Consider the following 20,094-nt stretch of genomic DNA (forward strand, 5'->3'; position numbering starts at 1 on the left):
CTAAAAGAAACATTGAAGCCGTTTTCCTCTCTTGTCTTTTGGACAACCCATTTGTTAACTACAACCCTCTCTCTCTCCACCCTCCCCCCTCCATCTGGCTCCTGTTCAGAAGTCCAGCTGGCTAGTGGAGGTTACTCTATGTCGCAGGAATCTTTCTTTATAATAGACTAACCCCCTTGACATGGGACTGTGAACTACACTCGGTTTTTATTACCCTGACTGTCTGTCTCTCTCTCTCAGACACACACACACACACACACACACACACACACACACACACACACACACACACACACACACACACTACTCCCCCACCTGGCGTCAGACAACAACAACATTAGGCTAACACTAGTGAGACACTTCATAATAACACAATGGGTCTGAAGAACTTAATCAAACAGTAGTGTCAAAGCCTCCCACCCACTCTCTCTCACACACACACACACACACAAGTATTTTACTGTAGAACATTTCTCTCTCACATGTGTGGGAAGCATCGTTGCCATGACGGTGCCTGAGTCAGTGCACAGCATAAAACCAAGAGAGAGACAGATTTTTTTAGGCTGGGCTTTACAATCAGCATATGGTCGTGAGACGCTCAACGCTGAAACATTGCAAAGAAGAAAACGATAGAAACAAAGGAGAGGAACGAGAGCGCGCTGAGACACTGGTGTTGTTGTTTGAATGAGCTCAGTGAAGTCTCTCCCGGGACACAGTATGTGACGGGGGGTGCACAAAACGTCACTACACCTGCTGCGGGCTGAAATAAATGCACGATAGAGAGAGAAAGAGAGATGTCTCGTTTTCACTTTCTCATTCGCACTATAAAGAGCTTGCCAAGGCAACTCCACGTGAATCAGATTTCTGGGAATAATCGTCTGTTTGGATAAGAAGGTTATTGGGCGGAAAGAAAACAAACAACAATGCCCCAACGACGCACCATTCATTCCTGGCGCTGCCTCTTGTTCACGCGGTCGTGCGGTATTTCCCGGTTGATTCCCATTATTGGAGAGTGTCAGTAGTAGGCGGTGACCGGAGCTGCATGCCTGCTGCCGGTGTCTCGAGCTGACCCGATTCCTACAGCCTGCCCCCGGTGTAGATATGACTTCCTGGCTACATAAATACGGTTCCCCGAGTCTGCATTGCGTGCTGCTCTGCGTGGTATTGGCCGCTAACATCATCGGCGGGAGCTCTCATTCCGGTGAGTGACAGAATATACCTGGATAGGTAGGTTAGGCTACTGTGGAATTAATGCACTCACTCATCATTAATAGATGGAAACATCATCATTGTGTGAATGGGTGAGACAGATGAAATAGTGAAAGAATCTTCAAGAATGAACTGTCAGATAATGATGATAGCTATAAATGTCCCGCCAGTAGTCCTTGCTCGACAATGTCTCGGCTGGTCGTCTGTCGCCGTTCACAACGGAACGTCACACTCACACGTTTCAGTCAATAACAATGACAGTCACATAGGCTTATCAACGCACTGCATCTATCAAATACATGTATCATACTGTTATATTCCCGGCTTTATATTATACATCTCTTCAGGAATTAGTCATGTTTATCATGGTATTTTTATTGATCTATAAGTGACGTGACCAGCTTCGACTGATCAGGTACTGCTGTAGCCTACAGTGTTGTGTAATCTAGCTGTAACTGGCACAGTAATTAGGTTAGAGCTGCTTGTTAATTCACTAATTCATCATTCATTATTTCACAAATTAGTAAACTGAGATCTGCAGCATTCTTCTCCCGTGGCCTACATTACTGTACAATACCAGCCTCTCAGGGAATACATGGGATCTGAGCCATAGATTGGCTTAGTAGTAGAATTAGGTCCGTAGTTCTAATGGATGTGAGACATTGTTTAGAAACACAGTATACTCTACAGTCTGTAGAATAATTAGTCTGTAGACTAACTAGTCAGATGATTGTGTTTGACTGCAATGTGATTACTGACCTTGTGAATAACTGTGTGCATGAACTACACTGAAGCACCTGTTCACACGCACACACACACACACACACACACACACACACTGATCTGTTGTGAGTCTACATTGTTTCTCTACATTCCTGATTTAAACATGGTAATTGACAGAGCCTTACTGCTGCATGGTTAATGACTGTTCACACAGTCAGTCTTTCATGTGTTGATTCTCTCTCCTCTTCTTTCCTCTCCTCTATCCTTCTCCACAGGTGAGCCTGTATGTTCGTCTCCTCCTGTCTCGTCGTGTTCAGAGTGCCTCCGACGCGGACCACAGTGTGCCTGGTGCTTTGAGGCGGTAAGAGAGAGCGAGATGGGGAGAGAGAGAGAGTGAGAGACAGGAAAGCACCCCCCCCACACACACACACACACACACCCTGTCTCGGAGTGGGGTAACTCATTCTGAAAACTCCTCCAACATACACTGTCAGTTTCTGTTAGTACCGGTCTATTGGGTCTGTTGTTAGGAAAGTCCCTGTATGACTGGGGTTTAGAGGGACTTAACAGAACCAGAGGTTGAAGTGGGCCGGAGCCGACCACAACGGAGAACTCTAGTGCGGGTTTCCCAGACACAGATCAAAGCCATACTCAATTGAACATGCCTCTTAGTTCGGACTGCCTCTTAGACTATGTTTTACTGCTTGATTACAGACACCTCTTATAGAATATTTTTATTGAATATTGACTCTGGTGTATATTCAGGCCTAACTCTTCATAACAGTATTTACTGTTGTTTTGTTTTGTGTCAGTAGTACCAGTGTATCAGAGAGCTGTTGTTTTGTGTCAGTAGTCCCAGGCTATCAGAGGGCTGTTGTTTTGTGTCAGTAGTCCCAGAGTATCAGAGGGCTGTTGTTTTGTGTCAGTAGTACCAGAGTATCAGAGGGCTGTTGCTTTGTGTCAGTAGTCCCAGAGTATCAGAGGGCTGTTGTTTTGTGTCAGTAGTCCCAGAGTATCAGAGGGCTGTTGTTTTGTGTCAGTAGTCCCAGAGTATCAGAGGGCTGTTGTTTTGTGTCAGTAGTCCCAGGGTATCAGAGGGCTGTTGTTTTGTGTTAGTAGTCCCAGGGTATCAGAGGGCTGTTGTTTTGTGTCAGTAGTCTCAGGGTATCAGAGGGCTGTTGTTTTGTGTCAGTAGTCCCAGAGTATCAGAGGGCTGTTGTTTTGTGTCAGTAGTCCCAGAGTATCAGAGGGCTGTTGTTTTGTGTCAGTAGTCCCAGAGTATCAGAGGGCTGTTGTTTTGTGTCAGTAGTACCAGGGTATCAGTGGGCTGTTGTTTTGTGTCAGTAGTCCCAGAGTATCAGAGGGCTGTTGTTTTGTGTCAGTAGTCCCAGAGTATCAGAGGGCTGTTGTTTTGTGTCAGTAGTCCCAGAGTATCAGAGGGCTGTTGTTTTGTGTCAGTAGTCCCAGAGTATCAGAGGGCTGTTGTTTTGTGTCAGTAGTCCCAGAGTATCAGAGGGCTGTTGTTTTGTGTCAGTAGTCCCAGAGTATCAGAGGGCTGTTGTTTTGTGTCAGTAGTCCCAGAGTATCAGAGGGCTGTTGTTTTGTGTCAGTAGTCCCAGAGTATCAGAGGGCTGTTGTTTTGTGTCAGTAGTACCAGAGTATCAGAGGGCTGTAATCCTCTTTGACCAGGCACTCTAAAGCCCTAAACCATGACACAGTTGACACAGTCCAACTCACAGAAGTGTGGTTCTATACTGGGATTATTGTCTATGTTGTGTAATGTCACTGCAAGGCACTGCCTAGCTTCTAAACAATAATTTCAACTCACACGCACACAGTCCCACGTCCTCAGTATAATCACTTCTATTTCCAGTTATACAACTGAACATCAGAGTCAACTGACTCTGTTTCTATTCAGGCAATTCAGGAGATTAAAATCTCAGTTCAAGAAAATCGAAAATGAATTGCAATAAAAATGAATTGCAATGATGGTAATAACTTAGCTATTTATCCCTACTTCACTTACATAGTTAGTTACAGTGTAATTACACTTGCTATATAGTACACCTCTCCTGACTGGAGTGATTTGAAATTGGAATTGACCCCTGATATAATGTGCAGAGAGAAAGGTATGGGCCCTGATCTCCAACCCCTGACCTCTGACCCCTAACAGGGTTTCCTGGATGGAGCGGAGGTGGGAGAGCGCTGCGACCTGGTGGGGAACCTGGCAAGGAGGGGGTGTGGCCTAGAGTTCATAGAGCATCCAGAGGTCATGGTGGAGGTCAATGCTACGACCAGCAGCACTCAGGTGTCACCGGGAGAGATCACCCTCACACTCAGACCAGGTGAGGGGCAGAGTATAGCTGCCACTGAATAACTCACTGAATGGTGGACTGCACATATCCTGTTTTACTGTACGTCTTGATGTATGTCCGCTTTACAAGTTGTACATACACTGAACAAAAATATAAACGCAACAAGTGTTGGTCCCATGTTTCATGAGTTGAAATGAGAGATCCCAAGAAATTTTACATACACACAAAAAGCTTATTTCTCTTAAATTAGGTGCACAAATTTGTTTACATCCTTGTTTGTGAGCATTTCTCCTTTGCCAAGATAATCCACCCACCTGACAAGTGTGGCATATCAAGAAGCTGATTAAACAGCATGATCATTACACAGGTGCACCTTATGCTAGGAAAAATAAAAGGCCACTCTAAAATGTGCAGTGTTGTCACACAACACAATGACACAGATGTCTCAAGTTTTGAGGGAGTGTGCAATTGGCATGCTGACTGCAGGAATGTCCACCAGAGCTGTTACCAGAGGATTGAATGTTAATTTCTCAATCATAAGCCACCTACAACGTTGTTTTAAATAATTTGGCAGTACGTCCAACTGGCCTCACATCCACAGACCACATATATGGCGTTGTGTGGGTAAGCGGTTTGCTGAAGTCAACGTTGTGAACAGAGTGCCCCATGGTGGCAGTGGGGTTATGGCATGGGTAGGCATAAGCTACAGACAATGAACACAATTGCATTTTATCGATGGCAATTTGAATGCACAGAGATACCATGACTGAGGCCCATTGTCGTGCCATTCATCCGCCGTCATCACCTCATGTTTCAGCATGATAATACTTGGCCTCATGTTGCAGGGAGCATTGAGCATGTTTGGGATGCTCTGGATCGACGTGTATGACGGCGTGTTCCAGTTCCCGCCAATATCCAGCAATTTCGCACAGCCATTAAAGAGAAGTGGGACAGTATTCCACAGGCCACAATCATCAGCCTGATCAACTCTATGTGAAGGAGATTTGTCGCCCTGCATGAGGCAAATGGTGGTCACACCAGATACTGACTGGTTTTCTGATCCACGCCTCTACCTTTAAGGCATCTGTGACCAACAGATGCATATCTTGATTCGCAGTCATGTGAAATCCATAGATTAGGGCATTATTTATTTATTTCAATTGACTGATTTCCTTATATGAACTTTAACTCAGTAAAATATTTGAAATTGTTGCATGTTGCTTTTGTATTTTTGTTCTGTATATATTGTCCTGAGCTAGGGCTGTGGCGGTCATGAAATTCTGTCAGCCCGTTGTCATGCGAAAGAGTGCTGGTCTCACAGTAATTGACCGTTAATTAACATAAACACATTTAGCATCTCCAGGACTCCACACATACAAGCTGCAAACAAGCCACTGATGCGTGCCTTTGGAACATATACATTTTTAAATGTCAAATAAATTTAATATACACCATCACAATGAATCCAATATTTATTTTAGTCAGGTCTAAAGAAACATTAAGATATGAAAAAATGTATTTCAGAAGAACAGAATATGAGTTTGGCCTACTGTATGTTATCTGTGTCACGGCCGTCGAAAGAACTAGACCAAAGCACAGCGTGGTGAGCGTACATATTCCTTTTATTTAGGATGCCGCCGACAAAAACAATACAAAACAACTGTGACGCTTAAGGGCTATGTGCCACAAACAAAGTTAACTACCCACAATCACAGGTGGGGAAAAAGGGCTGCCTAAGTATGATTCTCAATCAGAGACAACGATAGACAGCTGTCCCTGATTGAGAACCATACCCGGCCAAAACAAAGAAATACAAAAACATAGAAAATAGAACATAGAATGCCCACCCAAATCACACCCTGACCAAACCATAATAGAGACATAAAAAGCTCTCTAAGGTCAAGGAGTGACAATCTGGCTATGCTCCTTTTCATGGGCTGTAGGCTTGCTCATTTAGCTGATAAGATATGCTTATAAGTCCTGTGACATTATTTTATATTATATGATTTTATAGTAAGAAGAATATAATTGAACTGAATAAAATAGAAAGGATATTTTTCCCATTCTGGAGCCAGTGTTCATATTAATTAAGTGGCTATGTTAAGTGTAAAAGTGATAATTTGAAACAGGTCCTATATGCTAGATTTAGAGTTATTTGTAACTTTAGTTCTGAATGATACAAACCTTAGAATGTCTTAGAAATCAAAACATTTATAGGCTGCATGATGCGACTACAGGCTATTGATGATTTGAGAAAGTAGCAAAAAAAGCTTGCGCTCTGTTCCTTGCCTCAGGGTACACAGCTGTTCTGATGGCGGGACAATAGAGTCCTGAGTACCAGGTCATTATGACTTGATGGAGGTATAATAGAGCCCTGAGTATCAGACCATTAGTACCTCATGGGGGGACAATAGAGCCCTGAGTACCAGGCCATTAGGACCTGATGGGGGGACAATAGAGCCCTGAGTACCAGGTCATTAGGACCTGATGGAGGGACAATAGAGCCCTGAGTACCAGGTCATTAGGACCTGATGGGGGGACAATAGAGCCCTGAGTACCAGGTCATTAGGACCTGATGGAGGGACAATAGAGCCCTGAGTACCAGGCCATTAGGACCTGATGGAGGGACAATAGAGCCCTGAGTACCAGGTCATTAGGACCTGATGGGGGGACAATAGAGCCCTGAGTACCAGGTCATTAGGACCTGATGGAGGGACAATAGAGCCCTGAGTACCAGGTCATTAGGACCTGATGGAGGGACAATAGACCCCTGAGTACCAGGCCATTAGGACCTGATGGAGGGACAATAGAGCCCTGAGTACCAGGCCATTAGGACCTGATGGAGGGACAATAGAGCCCTGAGTACCAGGCCATGAGTGACCTGATGGAGGGACAATAGAGCCCTGAGTACCAGGCCATTAGGACCTGATGGAGGGACAATAGAGCCCTGAGTACCAGGCCATTAGGACCTGATGGAGGGACAATAGAGCCCTGAGTACCAGGCCATTAGGACCTGATGGAGGGACAATAGAGCCCTGAGTACCAGGCCATTAGGACCTGATGGAGGGACAATAGAGCCCTGAGTACCAGGCCATTAGTGACCTGATGGTTGTTAGTGAGTTGGGTACTACCAAAGCATGACCAGAGTGCATGAGAGGAGATTACCATGACTAAACGCTCACATGGAATTTTACTGCTGTCATGACTCATGACTGCCGGCGTTTCCCAGTTTTACTGCTGCTTTCATTGCAAGAACTCTGAGTGATAATTCCAATGGTTGTTTTATTTCAAATCAACATGTGTAGGTGCTGAGGCCAGTGTGATAGTAGCAGTACAACAGTTAGAGAGGTATCCTGTTGATCTGTACTACCTGGTGGACGTATCAGCATCCATGCAGGAAAACCTGGACCAGGTGAGTGACTGGTTATCTACATTACCTACATAACCTAAAGTATAATGTTTTTACAGCACAACTCTTAGCACTTTTAATTATCGAAATAAACTTTGATACGATTTCAGCTGAAATAGATTGATTTATGAAGACATTTGTATTTTTACCTTGACTAGGTAAGTGTTTACTCTTTGCCGTGATTGGTTGGGTGTACAGTATGTAAATCTCCCTGATGTTTCCCTATTGGTGCAGCTGAAGACGGTGGGCGTAGCCTTGTCCCACCGTATGAGAGAACATTCCAGTGATTTGCGTCTGGGGTTCGGCTCCTTCGTTGACAAACCTGTCTCCCCCTACATCAATGTACACCCCTCTAAGATAAATAACCCCTGCAGGTAGGGTGGGACACACACAGACACACCAACTCACTGACAGAACCCTTTCAAGTTGCTGGACGACAGGTATCTTCATTCTTTCAATGATGAGTGACTCTCCCTCTCTCCACCCCCCTCCCCCCGCACCCATCTCCCTCAGTGACTATGAGGTGAAGTGTCGCCCAGCCCATGGCTTCCACCATGTTCTTAGTATGACGGCAAACATGTCAGAGTTTACACGCATCATCAAGAGACAGAGGATATCAGGCAACATGGACACACCAGAGGGAGGGTTAGACGCTATGCTCCAAGCTACTGTATGTCAGGTAGGGACTGCATGTGTGTCTGTGTTGGTGTGGGTGTGTTGGTGTGTCTATGTTGGTGTGTCTGTGTTGGTGTGTCTGTGTTGGTGTGGGTGTGTTGGTGTGGGTGTGTTGGTGTTGGTGTGTCTGTGTTGGTGTGGGTGTGTTGGTGTGTCTGTGTGGGTGTGTTGGTGTGTCTGTGTTGGTGTGGGTGTGTTGGTGTGTCTGTGTTGGTGTGGGTGTGTTGGTGTGTGTGTGTTGGTGTGGGTGTTGGTGTGTCTGTGTTGGTGTGGGTGTTGGTGTGTCTGTGTGGGTGTGTTGGTGTGTCTGTGTTGGTGTGGGTGTGTTGGTGTGTCTGTGTGGGTGTGTTGGTGTGTCTGTGTTGGTGTGTCTGTGTTGGTGTGGGTGTGTTGGTGTGGGTGTTGGTGTGGGTGTTGGTGTGTTTGGTGGCCCCTGCATGCTTTGACTCAGACCCCCTTTCGAGAAGGCATCCCATACCTTCATGATGATGTCACTCACTGAAGAGGGGTGTGTGTGAGTGTGTGCGTGCGTGTGCATGTCTGTGCAGGTGTGCATGTGTGTGTGTGTGAGAGAGAGAGTGAGTGTGTGTGTGAGTTAGTGTGTATGTGTCAGGGAGAATGGTGGCATGCTGGGTCAGCAATGAGTAGTGCTGCTGGCATCTACTGGCACTATCACTGGGGGATGACACACACACACACACACACACACACACACACACACACACACACACACACACACACACACACACACACACACACACACACACACACACACACACACACACACACACACACACACACACACACACACACACACACACACACACACACACACACACAGTGGATGAAACCATCGATGTGGAATAGGACCCTTCAGGGGACCTGAGTCAGAGCTTGCAGGGGGTAGACACACTCACTCCGTCCTTTCCTCACTTTCTTTCCCAGTAGCTCATACAGCGGGTGACACCATCAGTGTGGAATGGCAGGCTATACTTTCTAATTAGCCTTTCTTTCCAGTAGCTTAGAATGAATTGACTTATCAGGATAAGAGTGAATAGACAATGAGATGAAAATACAGTATGGATGAATCTCTCTTTCTTTCTTTCTTTCTTTCTTTCTTTCTTTCTTTCTTTCTTTCTTTCTTTCTTTCTTTCTTTCTTTCTTTCTTTCTTTCTGTCTGTCTGTCTGTCTGTCTGTCTGTCTGTCTGTCTGTCTGTCTGTCTGTCTGTCTGTCTGTCTGTCTGTCTGTCTGTCTTTTTCTTTCTTTCTTTCTCTCCCCCTCTCTCTACCTTTCTCTCTTTCTCTCCATCAGGGTGAGGTGGGTTGGCGTGGGGAGGCCAAGCGTCTGTTGTTGTTGATGACAGACCAGCCTTCTCACCTGGCGTTGGACAGCAGACTGGCTGGTATAGTCACACCCCATGATGGCCTCTGCCATCTGGAGAACAACGTCTATATGGAGAGCACTACCATGGTGAGACACACACGTACACACACTACCATGATGAGACGCACATACACACACTACCATGGTGAGACACACATACACACACTACCATGATGAGACGCACATACACACACTACCATGATGAGACACACATACACACACTACCATGGTGAGACACACACATACACACACTACCATGATGAGACACACACATACACACACTACCATGGTGACACACACATACACACACTACCATGGTGAGACACACATACACACACTACCATGGTGAGACACACACACACACACACTACCATGGTGAGACACACATACACACACTACCATGGTGAGACACACACACACCCACACTACCATGGTGAGACACACATACACACACTACTATGGTGAGACACACACATACACACACTACCCTGGTGAGACACACACATACACACACTGGATTGGTGAGACACACACATACACACACTACCATGGTGAGACACACACATACACACACTACCATGGTGAGACACACATACACACACTACCATGGTGAGACACACACATACACACACTACCATGGTGAGACACACACATACACACACTACCATGGTGAGACACACATACACACACTACCATGGTGAGACACACACACACCCACACTACCATGGTGAGACACACACATACACACACTACCATGGTGAGACACACATACACACACTACCATGGTGAGACACACACATACACACACTACCCTGGTGAGACACACACATACACACACTGGATTGGTGAGACACACACATACACACACTACCATGGTGAGACACACATACACACACTACCATGGTGAGACACACACATACACACACTACCCTGGTGAGACACACACATACACACACTGGATTGGTGAGACACACACATACACACACTACCATGGTGAGACACACATACACACACTACCATGGTGAGACACACACATACACACACTACCATGGTGAGACACACACATCCACAAACGGGAGAACACGCACATCAGTATACACTTATACACACCTATATACACACACATACTCGCAATACCATGGTGAGACACACTCGCACAGACAGGTGCACAAACACCTATATGCACGCGGAGAACACACACTCGTGCACACAAACACACATACTTATATACACCTATGAACGCATGATGAACACACACATACACACAGAGAACACCAACATGGCTTGTCTATCTGTCTCTGTTAGGACCATCCCAGTTTAGGCCTGTTGGCTGAGAAGCTTCTAGAGAACCACATCTACTCTCTCTTTGCTGTGGAACAACTACAATATCAGTGGTATGAGGTAATCTCTCTACACACACAACTCTCTCTCTGCTGAGCTCTAACACACACAAACCCATCGCACGCCAATGAATTAACATTGTCTCAAACTGAGTCCCCCAGACTCGGTGTCCCTTTCTCTCTAGCCCTGGAATGAACATATCTGTCTCTGTCTCTCTATTTCTCTTTCGCTTTCTCTTTCTCTTTCTCTTTCTCTTTCTCTCTCTATTTCTCTACCTCTTTCTCTTTCTATTTCTATTTCTCTCTCTATTTCTCTCTCTATTTCTCTCTCTTTCTCTCTCTATATCTCTATCACTATCTCTTTCTCTCTCTATTTCTCTCTCTTTCTCTCTCTATTTCTCTTTCGCTTTCTCTTTCTCTTTCTCTTTCTCTTTCTCTCTCTATTTCTCTACCTCTTTCTCTTTCTATTTCTATTTCTCTCTCTATTTCTCTCTCTATTTCTCTCTCTTTCTCTCTCTATTTCTCTATCACTATCTCTTTCTCTCTCTATTTCTCTCTCTTTCTCTCTCTATTTCTCTATCTCTTTCTCTTTCTATTTCTATTTCTCTCTCTATTTCTCTATTTCTCTATCTCTTTCTATTTCTCTTTCTCTATCTCTTTCTCTCTCTATTTCTCTTTCTCTATCTCTTTCTATTTCTCTCTCTATTTCTCTATCTCTTTCTATTTCTATTTCTCTCTCTATTTCTCTATCTCTATCTCTCTCTATTTCTCTATCTCTTTCTCTCTCTATTTCTCTATCTCTTTCTCTTTCTATTTCTATTTCTCTATCTCTTTCTCTTTCTCTCGTTCTAGGAGTTGGTCAGGTTGCTACCAGGCTCCAATCTTCTGTTCCAGGCTCCCAAACTTATAGATGTGGTGGTGGATGCATACAAGGTAACACACACACAGAAAAGAACAACCACTGGTGGGAGTGGGATGTTGTTAGGTGGGTGGAGGAGTACGGGGAGGGTGAAGGTTTGGCATGGCTCAATTTAATCTATCTCACCCCGGGGCACAGAACAAACCATTGTTCTGTACGGGAATCTGCCAACTCCACAGGTCTGCACACTCTGTCTGTATACACACACACACACACACACACACACACACACACACACACACACACACACACACACACAGTAAATCCGCAGAACAGAGCCTGGCATTATTAAGTCTATTCTTCTCCACCGTATATTTGGACCCGCCTTTTTTCCCATCAGCCTCTCTATTGATCAGAGGAACGGAGAACAATGGAGGCTTTCTGAGAACATGTGACAACCTGTTCTCTCTCTCTCTCCCTCACCCCCTCCGTTACCCCTCTCCCACCACTCTCCATAACCCTCTCCCTCACCCTCTCCATATACCTCACCCCCTCCGTTACCCCTCTCCCACCACTCTCCATAACCCTCTCCCTCACCCTCTCCATATACCTCACCCCCTCCGTTACCCCTCTCCCACCACTCTCCATAACCCTCTCCCTCACCCTCTCCATATACCTCACCCCCTCCGTTACCCCTCTCCCACCACTCTCCATAACCCTCTCCCTCACCCTCTCCATATACCTCACCCCCTCCGTTACCCCTCTCCCACCACTCTCCATAACCCTCTCCCTCACCCTCTCCATATACCTCACCCCCTCCGTTACCCCTCTCCCACCACTCTCCATAACCCTCTCCCTCACCCTCTCCATATACCTCACCCCCTCCGTTACCCCTCTCCCACCACTCTCCATAACCCTCACCCTCTCCATATACCTCACCCCTCCGTTACCCCTCTCCCACCACTCTCCATAACCCTCTCCCTCACCCTCTCCATATACCTCACCCCCTCCGTTACCCCTCTCCCACCACTCTCCATAACCCTCTCCCTCACCCTCTCCATATACCTCACCCCCTCCGTTACCCCTCTCCCACCACTCTCCATAACCCTCACCCTCTCCCTTTTCCCTTTCCATAACCCTTACCCTCACCCTCTCCCTCACCCTCTCCCTCACCCTCTCCCTCTCCATAACCTTCTCCCTTTAACCTCTCCATAACCCTCTCCCTCACCCTCACTCTCTCCATAACCCTCACCCTCTCCATAACTCTCACCCTCTCCCTCACCCTCTGTCCTTCCTTTTTCTCCTACTCTCCTCCTCTTCTTGCCTCATTGCCCACCCCACTCCCTCTCTTTCTCTCTTTCCACCACTCTCTCTCTTTCTCTCTTTCCACCACTCTCTCTCTTTCTCTCTTTCCACCACTCTCTCTCTTTCTCTCTTTCCACCACTCTCTCTCTTTCTCTCTTTCCACCACTCTCTCTCTTTCTCTCTTTCCACCACTCTCTCCATCTGTCTCCTCTAGAGGTTGTTGTCAGTTGTCCAGGTGTCTGTGTCAGTGGAGGACAGAGCATTCAGCCGTTTCCTGGTCAGCGTCTCTCCTCTCTGTCCAGAAGGATCTGTATCCCACGACAACCGCAGCTGCTCCAACGTCCAGCCCAACCAGACGGTACACACACAATCACACACGCATGCATGCACGCACACTCACGCACACACGCACTTGTCAAGTGGCGGTGGGTCTGAGTGTGTACACATGCGCACGTTTGTGTGTATGTGCATGTGTGTGTTTCTTACAGAGGTAGGCATATTAGTGAATAATCTGAGTAGATTATGACTCAACACATTAACTTGTCATTTGATTATCAGCTGACCTGTTGTTATTGTTTATGAAAAGCTCCTTTATCAGATATATTATTTCAGCATATATAATCTAAGGAGCAAAATCTGAATTTTCTCATAGTCTCTCATTGAAGTAAATTAGGATTAATCCGACTCATGAAAGATTGTTTAGGCAAATCACCCTGTTGTGTATGATGATGCCATATGGTTGAGTCTACCTTTAAATGTATGAATAGGGCCAATGTCTTGAGGTTGAATGTCAGCTCTGCTCACTCAAACTCTAACTCCAGTCTCCTCTCTACTCTCTACTATGCAGGTCTACTTCAACATCACCATCGGTCTGCACTCCTGTCCTGACGATGATGATGATGACGTAGTCCAGGTCTTCGTCAGGCCCGTGGGTTACAATGAGTCATCCATCATCAAGGTTCACTCACGATGTCGCTGTCACTGTGGACCGGACTGGCATTGCCACGACGATACCACACATCAGTCAACGTGTGGTGAGGTCACCCCAGATACAGACCGTAATAATCAAGACATGAACAATCGGGACATGCACACACACACACCGGACCTAGACCCAGAGCACACACCCACACGCCCTCACACACACACACCGGACCTAGACCCAGAGCACACACCCACACGCCCTCATACACACGGACCGGAGTTGTCACGGCAGTGTCGTGCGGAGGGATCGGGGGTGGACTGTAACGGTCGGGGAGTGTGTGTGTGTGGGAAATGTGTGTGTGAGAGGAACAGTCTAGGAACAGTGTATGGACAGTACTGTCAGATGGACGACTACTCCTGCCCCTACCAACACGGACTACTGTGTGGAGGTAATACACACACACGTTGTGCACACACAGACACACACACATACATACAATGTACATTTCACATCTTACGAGCTAAATCTTATTCACTTACTCACACTGTGTAACAGGTGGTAGACTACAATCTCTCTCTCTCCCTCTCTCCTTCAGGGCGAGGTATGTGTGTGTCTGGTGATTGTGTATGTGAAGAGGGCTGGACAGGAGAGAGCTGCAGGTGCCCAGTTTCTACGGCAATCTGCCTGTCCGACAACGGGTTGCTATGCAGCGGGCGTGGCAGGTGTGTGTGTGGCAGATGTGTGTGTGACAACCATCAATATTCCGGAGCATTTTGTGAGAGATGTCCCACCTGCCACAGCTCCTGTCAGTCACACTGGTAAGGCTTCAGCTCAGCGGGCTAACGCAATTTGGTGGCGTGCATTCTGAGTACCTGGGCTCATACGCAGTCGGTCCCGTCACGTCAACCACCCTGGTAATCATTCTCTCTCTCTCTTTCTCTCTTCTCTTCTATTCGCTTCTCTCTCTCTCTTTCTCTCTTCTCTTCTATTCGCTTCTCTCTCTCTCTTCTCCTCTCTCTGTCTGTTTCTGTCTCTGTCTCTGTCTCTGTCTCTGTCTCTCTGTCTCTCTGTCTCTCTGTCTCTCTGTCTCCCTCTCTATCAGGAGGTGTATAGACTGTCACTTGTCTCACGGTCTGTCTCAGAGAGAGGCTGGGGAGTGCAACCATACCTGCATCCCATTAGTGGGTTACGTCAATGATGTCACAGGTAGAATGGGGTCAGGGGTTATACCAGACAGAAGCACATACTCACACACAAACATGTCATTATGGTCTGCAAAAAAAAATAATTTGTAAATGACATTTGTTCAGTTCATTCTCTCTCTCTTTCTCTTGATGGGACAAACATTAATTTTCTCTGTCTCTTTCTCTCTATTTCTCTGTGTGTGTCTGTCTCTCTCTCTCTCTCTCTCTCTCTCTCTCTCTCTCTCTCTCTCTCTCTCTCTCTCTGTGTCTCACTCACTCTCTCTCTCTCTCTCTCTCTCTCTTTCTCTCTCTCTCTCTCTCTCTCTCTCTCTCTCTCTCTCTCTCTCTCTCTCTCTCTCTCTCTGTGTCTCACTCACTCTCTCTCTCTCTCTCTCTCTCTCTCTCTCTCTCTCTCTCTCTCTCTCTCTGTGTCTCTCTCTCCAGTCCTACTAGGCCAGGTATGGAGACAGTGTGTGTATAAGAAAGACAACTGTTACTATCGCTTCCACACTGCACTTGTCTCAGGAAATACTCTTCTACATTTCAACACACAACCTGGTGAGACACACACACGTGCATACACACACACTGTGTAAGTGCAAGTTGCAACAATTGCACCCCACCACCTCTAGAAACAGCACTATTCATTGTGTGTCCCACTCTCCCCTCTGTCCCCGACCCCACATGCCTCCTCCACTCTCTCTCTCTCTTCTCCCGCCTCTCCCCCCTGTATTCCCGAACACTCCCACTCCCGGTTGCGGAAGCCAAGTTTCCATGGAAACAGTTATAAATGTCAGAGTAGAACTTTAGTCTCTTTGTCTGAGGATGAGCCCGATCTGTGTGTGTGTGTGTGTGTGTGTGTGTGTGTGTGTGTGTGTGTGTGTGTGTGTGTGTGTGTGTGTGTGTGTGTGTGTGTGTGTGTGTGTGTGTGTGTGTGTGTGTGGATAGTGGTACTTTGTAACTATTTCAGGGTCAAACTTTGGTGTGTTGGGTCTGTGTGTCCCTATATACTACAATGGATAGAGATAAAGTACTCACAACTTTGTGTGTGTGTGTCTCCAGAGTGTGTATCCAGTAGGCGGTATGTGGGGACCTTCCTCAGTGTGTGTGTGTTGACATTCCTCCCTGGCTTGGTGATGCTGGCTGTGCTGGTGCTGCTCCTGCACAGACGATCTTTGCCACAGGGTGGCGCCACTGATCAACAATACAACCCCACTGGCAAGGTAAGATTCTCCAATACCTTATCTTCACACAGAAACACACTTGTGTGCATGTTTCTAACTGCCTGTGCATGTTGTATCATTAGGATCTGTCACACGTCCCAAAGACCAATGAGAAGACGGTATCCTACAGGAGGGACCGCCCCCCGGGTCCTGACCGACCAATGGAGATGCATATCACCGTTCCCAAGATGCCCCTGGGCGAACCCTGGCAGTAAGGGGTCAGGGGTTAGAGGTCAACGGTTGAAGTGGGCCAATGCTGACCGGTACAAAAAAGCAGCAACTCTAATGTTATACTGCTTGAGAACCGGCACCTGTGAAATGCAGGTACAGTAAAATGACAGTGAGCAGGGCAACAGGAATCTTCTCTCAGTACACTTGCACTGGTTCCAGGTTAGGGGAAGGATAGTAAATCATGAAAAACTGGAAAGAGTAACACTCCAAACAGGAGGCTTGTTACTGATACTGTAATATTATGTGGCTTTATGGACTGGCAGCCATTGAAAGGTACTGAACATTGATCGATTTATCAAAGCTAAATATTTATGCTTTTATTACAGAGAACACTACAAGTTTATTAGTTTACTTGATCTCTCTCTCTCTCTACTCAAACTGTATGTCCTGTGTTAGCTGGCCACCTAGTGGTCAGTGGTGAAACGACATAACAGAATGGGATGAATGAATAATTGGATGAAGGAATGAATGAATGGTGATCTTGCACCAGCAGTAACGTGTGAATATGTGACACTCCACAATCATTACCTTTTTTTTTTACCTACCGCCAGATCTACTTGATTTCTTTATTTTATGTGCCTGGCATAACTGGAGTTTTGAGAGGACAGGTAGCCTCCAACCGTTGTTAATGTACAGTACCGGTATCTAGTTTTAATATTTGAAACAAGCATTAATTTTAAATTAGCATACTTGTAGAGAGACAGAGTAGAGATTTGCACTAGCATCGTTACGTAGCATGATAGGTCGTAGTGTTGTCAGACTACTGAGCGCTAATTGGCTCCTGAACTATTGGGAAGGCTGCTGATTGGCTCCTAAACTACTGGGAAGGCTCCTGATTGGATCCTGAACGTTCCATATTACACTTCTATCTGCAAGAATTCCAGTAAACAAAACTATGAATAATATTTAATAATGCATTTGTTGCATGTTCAGTTTTTCTTTAAATCTGATGTTTTGATGTTTACAGCATTCATTCGCTGCTAATTTATTTAGTCCATAACACTAATATTATTATTTATTGTGATTTATTTCAAAAAAAAATGTTTTATTGTAATTTTTGTATTCTATTTTTAATTAAAGGTACTGACTGGCTACAGGGCTGTAATATTACAGGATTGTAAGCTCAATGTTAAATGAATCAGCAATTATAAAAATGATCTCTCTAACTGGCAGACTTGGGTCAAATACTTTCAAAAACTGGTATCACATTATTAGAATGGTACCCATTGTCTAACGTCAGAAAGCTTGACAACCTTGTCTGCATAGTTCATGGCCAGTCTGAAGACAATGAAGGGCACCTACAGTGCATTTGGAAAGTATTCGGACCTCTTGACTTTTTCCACATTTTGTTACGTTTCAGCCTTATTCTAAAATGGATTAAATTATTTAATTTTCTCATCAATCTACACACAATACCCCATACTGACAAAGCAAAAACAGTTTACAGTATCACATTTACATAAGTATTCAGACCCTTTACTGAGTACTTAGTTGAAGCACATTTAGTTGTGATTACAGCCTCTAGTCTTCTTGGGTATGACGCTACAAGCTTGGCACACCTGTATTTGGGGAGTTTCTCCCATTCTTCTCTGCAGATCCTCTCAAGCTGTATCAGGTTGGATGGGGAGCGTTGCTGCACAGCTATTTTCAGGTTTCTCCAGAGATGTTCAAGTCCAGGCTCAGGCTGAGCCGCTCAAGTACATTCAGAGACTTGTCCTGAAGCCACTCCTGCGTTGTCTTGGCTGTGTGCTTAGGGTCGTTGTTCTGTTGGAAGCTGAACTTTCGCCCCAGTCTGAGGTCCTGAGTGCGCTGGAGCAGGTTTTCATCAAGGATCTCTCTGTACTTTTCTCCGTTCATCTTTCCCTCGATACTGACTAGTCTCCCAGACCCTGCCGCTGAAAAACATCCCCACAGCATGATGCTGCCACCACCATGTTTCACCGTAGGGATGGTGCCAGGTTTCCTCCAGACGTGATGCTTGGCATTCAGGCCAAAGAGTTTAATCTTGGTTTCATTAGACCAGAGAATCTTGTTTCTCATGGTCTGAGAGTCCTTTAGGTGCCTTTTGGTAAAGTTCAAGTGGGCTGTCATGTGCCTTTTTATTGAGGAGTGGCTTCCATCTGGCCACTCTATCATAAAGGCCTGATTGGTGGAGTACTGCAGAGATGGTTGTCCTTCTGGAAGGTTCTACCATCTCCACAGAGGAACTCTGGAGCTCTGTCAGAGTGACTATCGGGTTCTTGATCACCTCCCTGACCAAGGCCCTTCTCCCCCGATGGCTCAGTTTGGCCGGGCGGCCAGCTCTAGGAAGATTCTTGGTGGTTCCAAACTTCTTCCATTTAAGAATGATGGAAGCCACTGTGTTCTTGGGGACCTTCAATGCTGCAGAATTATTTTGGTACCCTCCCCCAGATCTGTGCCTCGACACTATTCTGTTTCGGAGCACTACGGACAATTCCTTCAACCTCATGGCTTGGTTTTTGCTCTGACATGCACTGTCAACTCTGGGACAGAGTGTGTGCCTTTCTAAATCATGTCCAATCAATTGAATTTACCATAAGTGGACTCCAATCAAGATGAATCCATTTTAGAATAAGGCTGTAATGTAACAAATTGTGGGAAAAGGAAAGAGGTCTGAATGCTTTCCGAATGCTCTGTATATAAGGATTTCGTTACAGGTGCATAACCCACAAATAAGTCATCCATAAGCAGTGCTTACGTTTTTTACTAAATTCTTATGTCAAGTTGATCATTTCAGCACATCAGTCAGTTTGTGCGGTACAATGAAACTAATGCAATAGTCCCAAAAGTTCAAACTCAAAGCTAAATTAAAGCTCTAGCTATTTGACATGTATTTGACCTCAGACTGCTAACTGGGCATTGTGTTTGTATAATAAAAGCACGTTTGTGTATATTTTCTGTAAATGCATGTGATTAAGAGTTCCTCTAACATGAATGTTTTAATGAAATTATTAAGTGTTAGATTTGAACTGATGTCTAACTCGTTCTGATTCTTTATAAACCTCAAGTGTGTTCACTCATTAGTAAATGTATCATAAGCTGAAGTGACTATCCATTCATTGAGTTTATTAGACAGTGCAATAGACATACAGCCACACCACACACCAATGCAATTGAAGACATATGACCTAGTCATATTTGACAAAATAGAGTTGATGCACAAGAATAAAGCAGGAAAGCATGTGGTCTTTTCTATTCCTTCATGGTTTGTGTGGTTTCTCCTTCCCCTCCAATCAACACACACACGCACACACAACCAACAACGCCTCCACAGACACACACACGCACCTC

At 45.6% G+C, this 20,094-nt stretch overlaps 1 protein-coding gene across 2 annotated transcripts; it reads left to right on the forward strand.

The window, feature by feature from the left end:
- The first annotated feature begins 479 nt into the window (after positions 1-479).
- Positions 480-20,006, forward strand: LOC118371859 (integrin beta-8). 2 transcript variants are annotated; one of them, XM_052472388.1, is made up of 16 exons: positions 480-1,201; positions 2,208-2,293; positions 4,106-4,277; positions 7,553-7,659; positions 7,891-8,030; positions 8,170-8,335; positions 9,644-9,802; positions 11,021-11,116; positions 11,908-11,988; positions 13,434-13,709; positions 14,067-14,592; positions 14,740-14,962; positions 15,247-15,350; positions 15,773-15,886; positions 16,391-16,551; positions 16,635-20,006. In XM_052472388.1, the coding sequence occupies exons 1-16, from the start codon at positions 1,102-1,104 to the stop codon at positions 16,764-16,766; spliced, it is 2,643 nt and encodes an 880-aa protein (XP_052328348.1). In that variant the 5' UTR covers positions 480-1,101; the 3' UTR covers positions 16,767-20,006. The 2 variants fall into 2 exon arrangements, with proteins under 2 accessions (XP_052328348.1, XP_052328349.1); XM_052472389.1 differs by having other exon boundaries at positions 483-1,201; positions 13,434-13,577.
- Positions 20,007-20,094: the final 88 nt, after the last annotated feature.

This window comes from Oncorhynchus keta, chromosome 20 (assembly GCF_023373465.1).
Source record: "Oncorhynchus keta strain PuntledgeMale-10-30-2019 chromosome 20, Oket_V2, whole genome shotgun sequence".
In the NCBI taxonomy this organism is placed as follows: domain Eukaryota; kingdom Metazoa; phylum Chordata; class Actinopteri; order Salmoniformes; family Salmonidae; genus Oncorhynchus; species Oncorhynchus keta.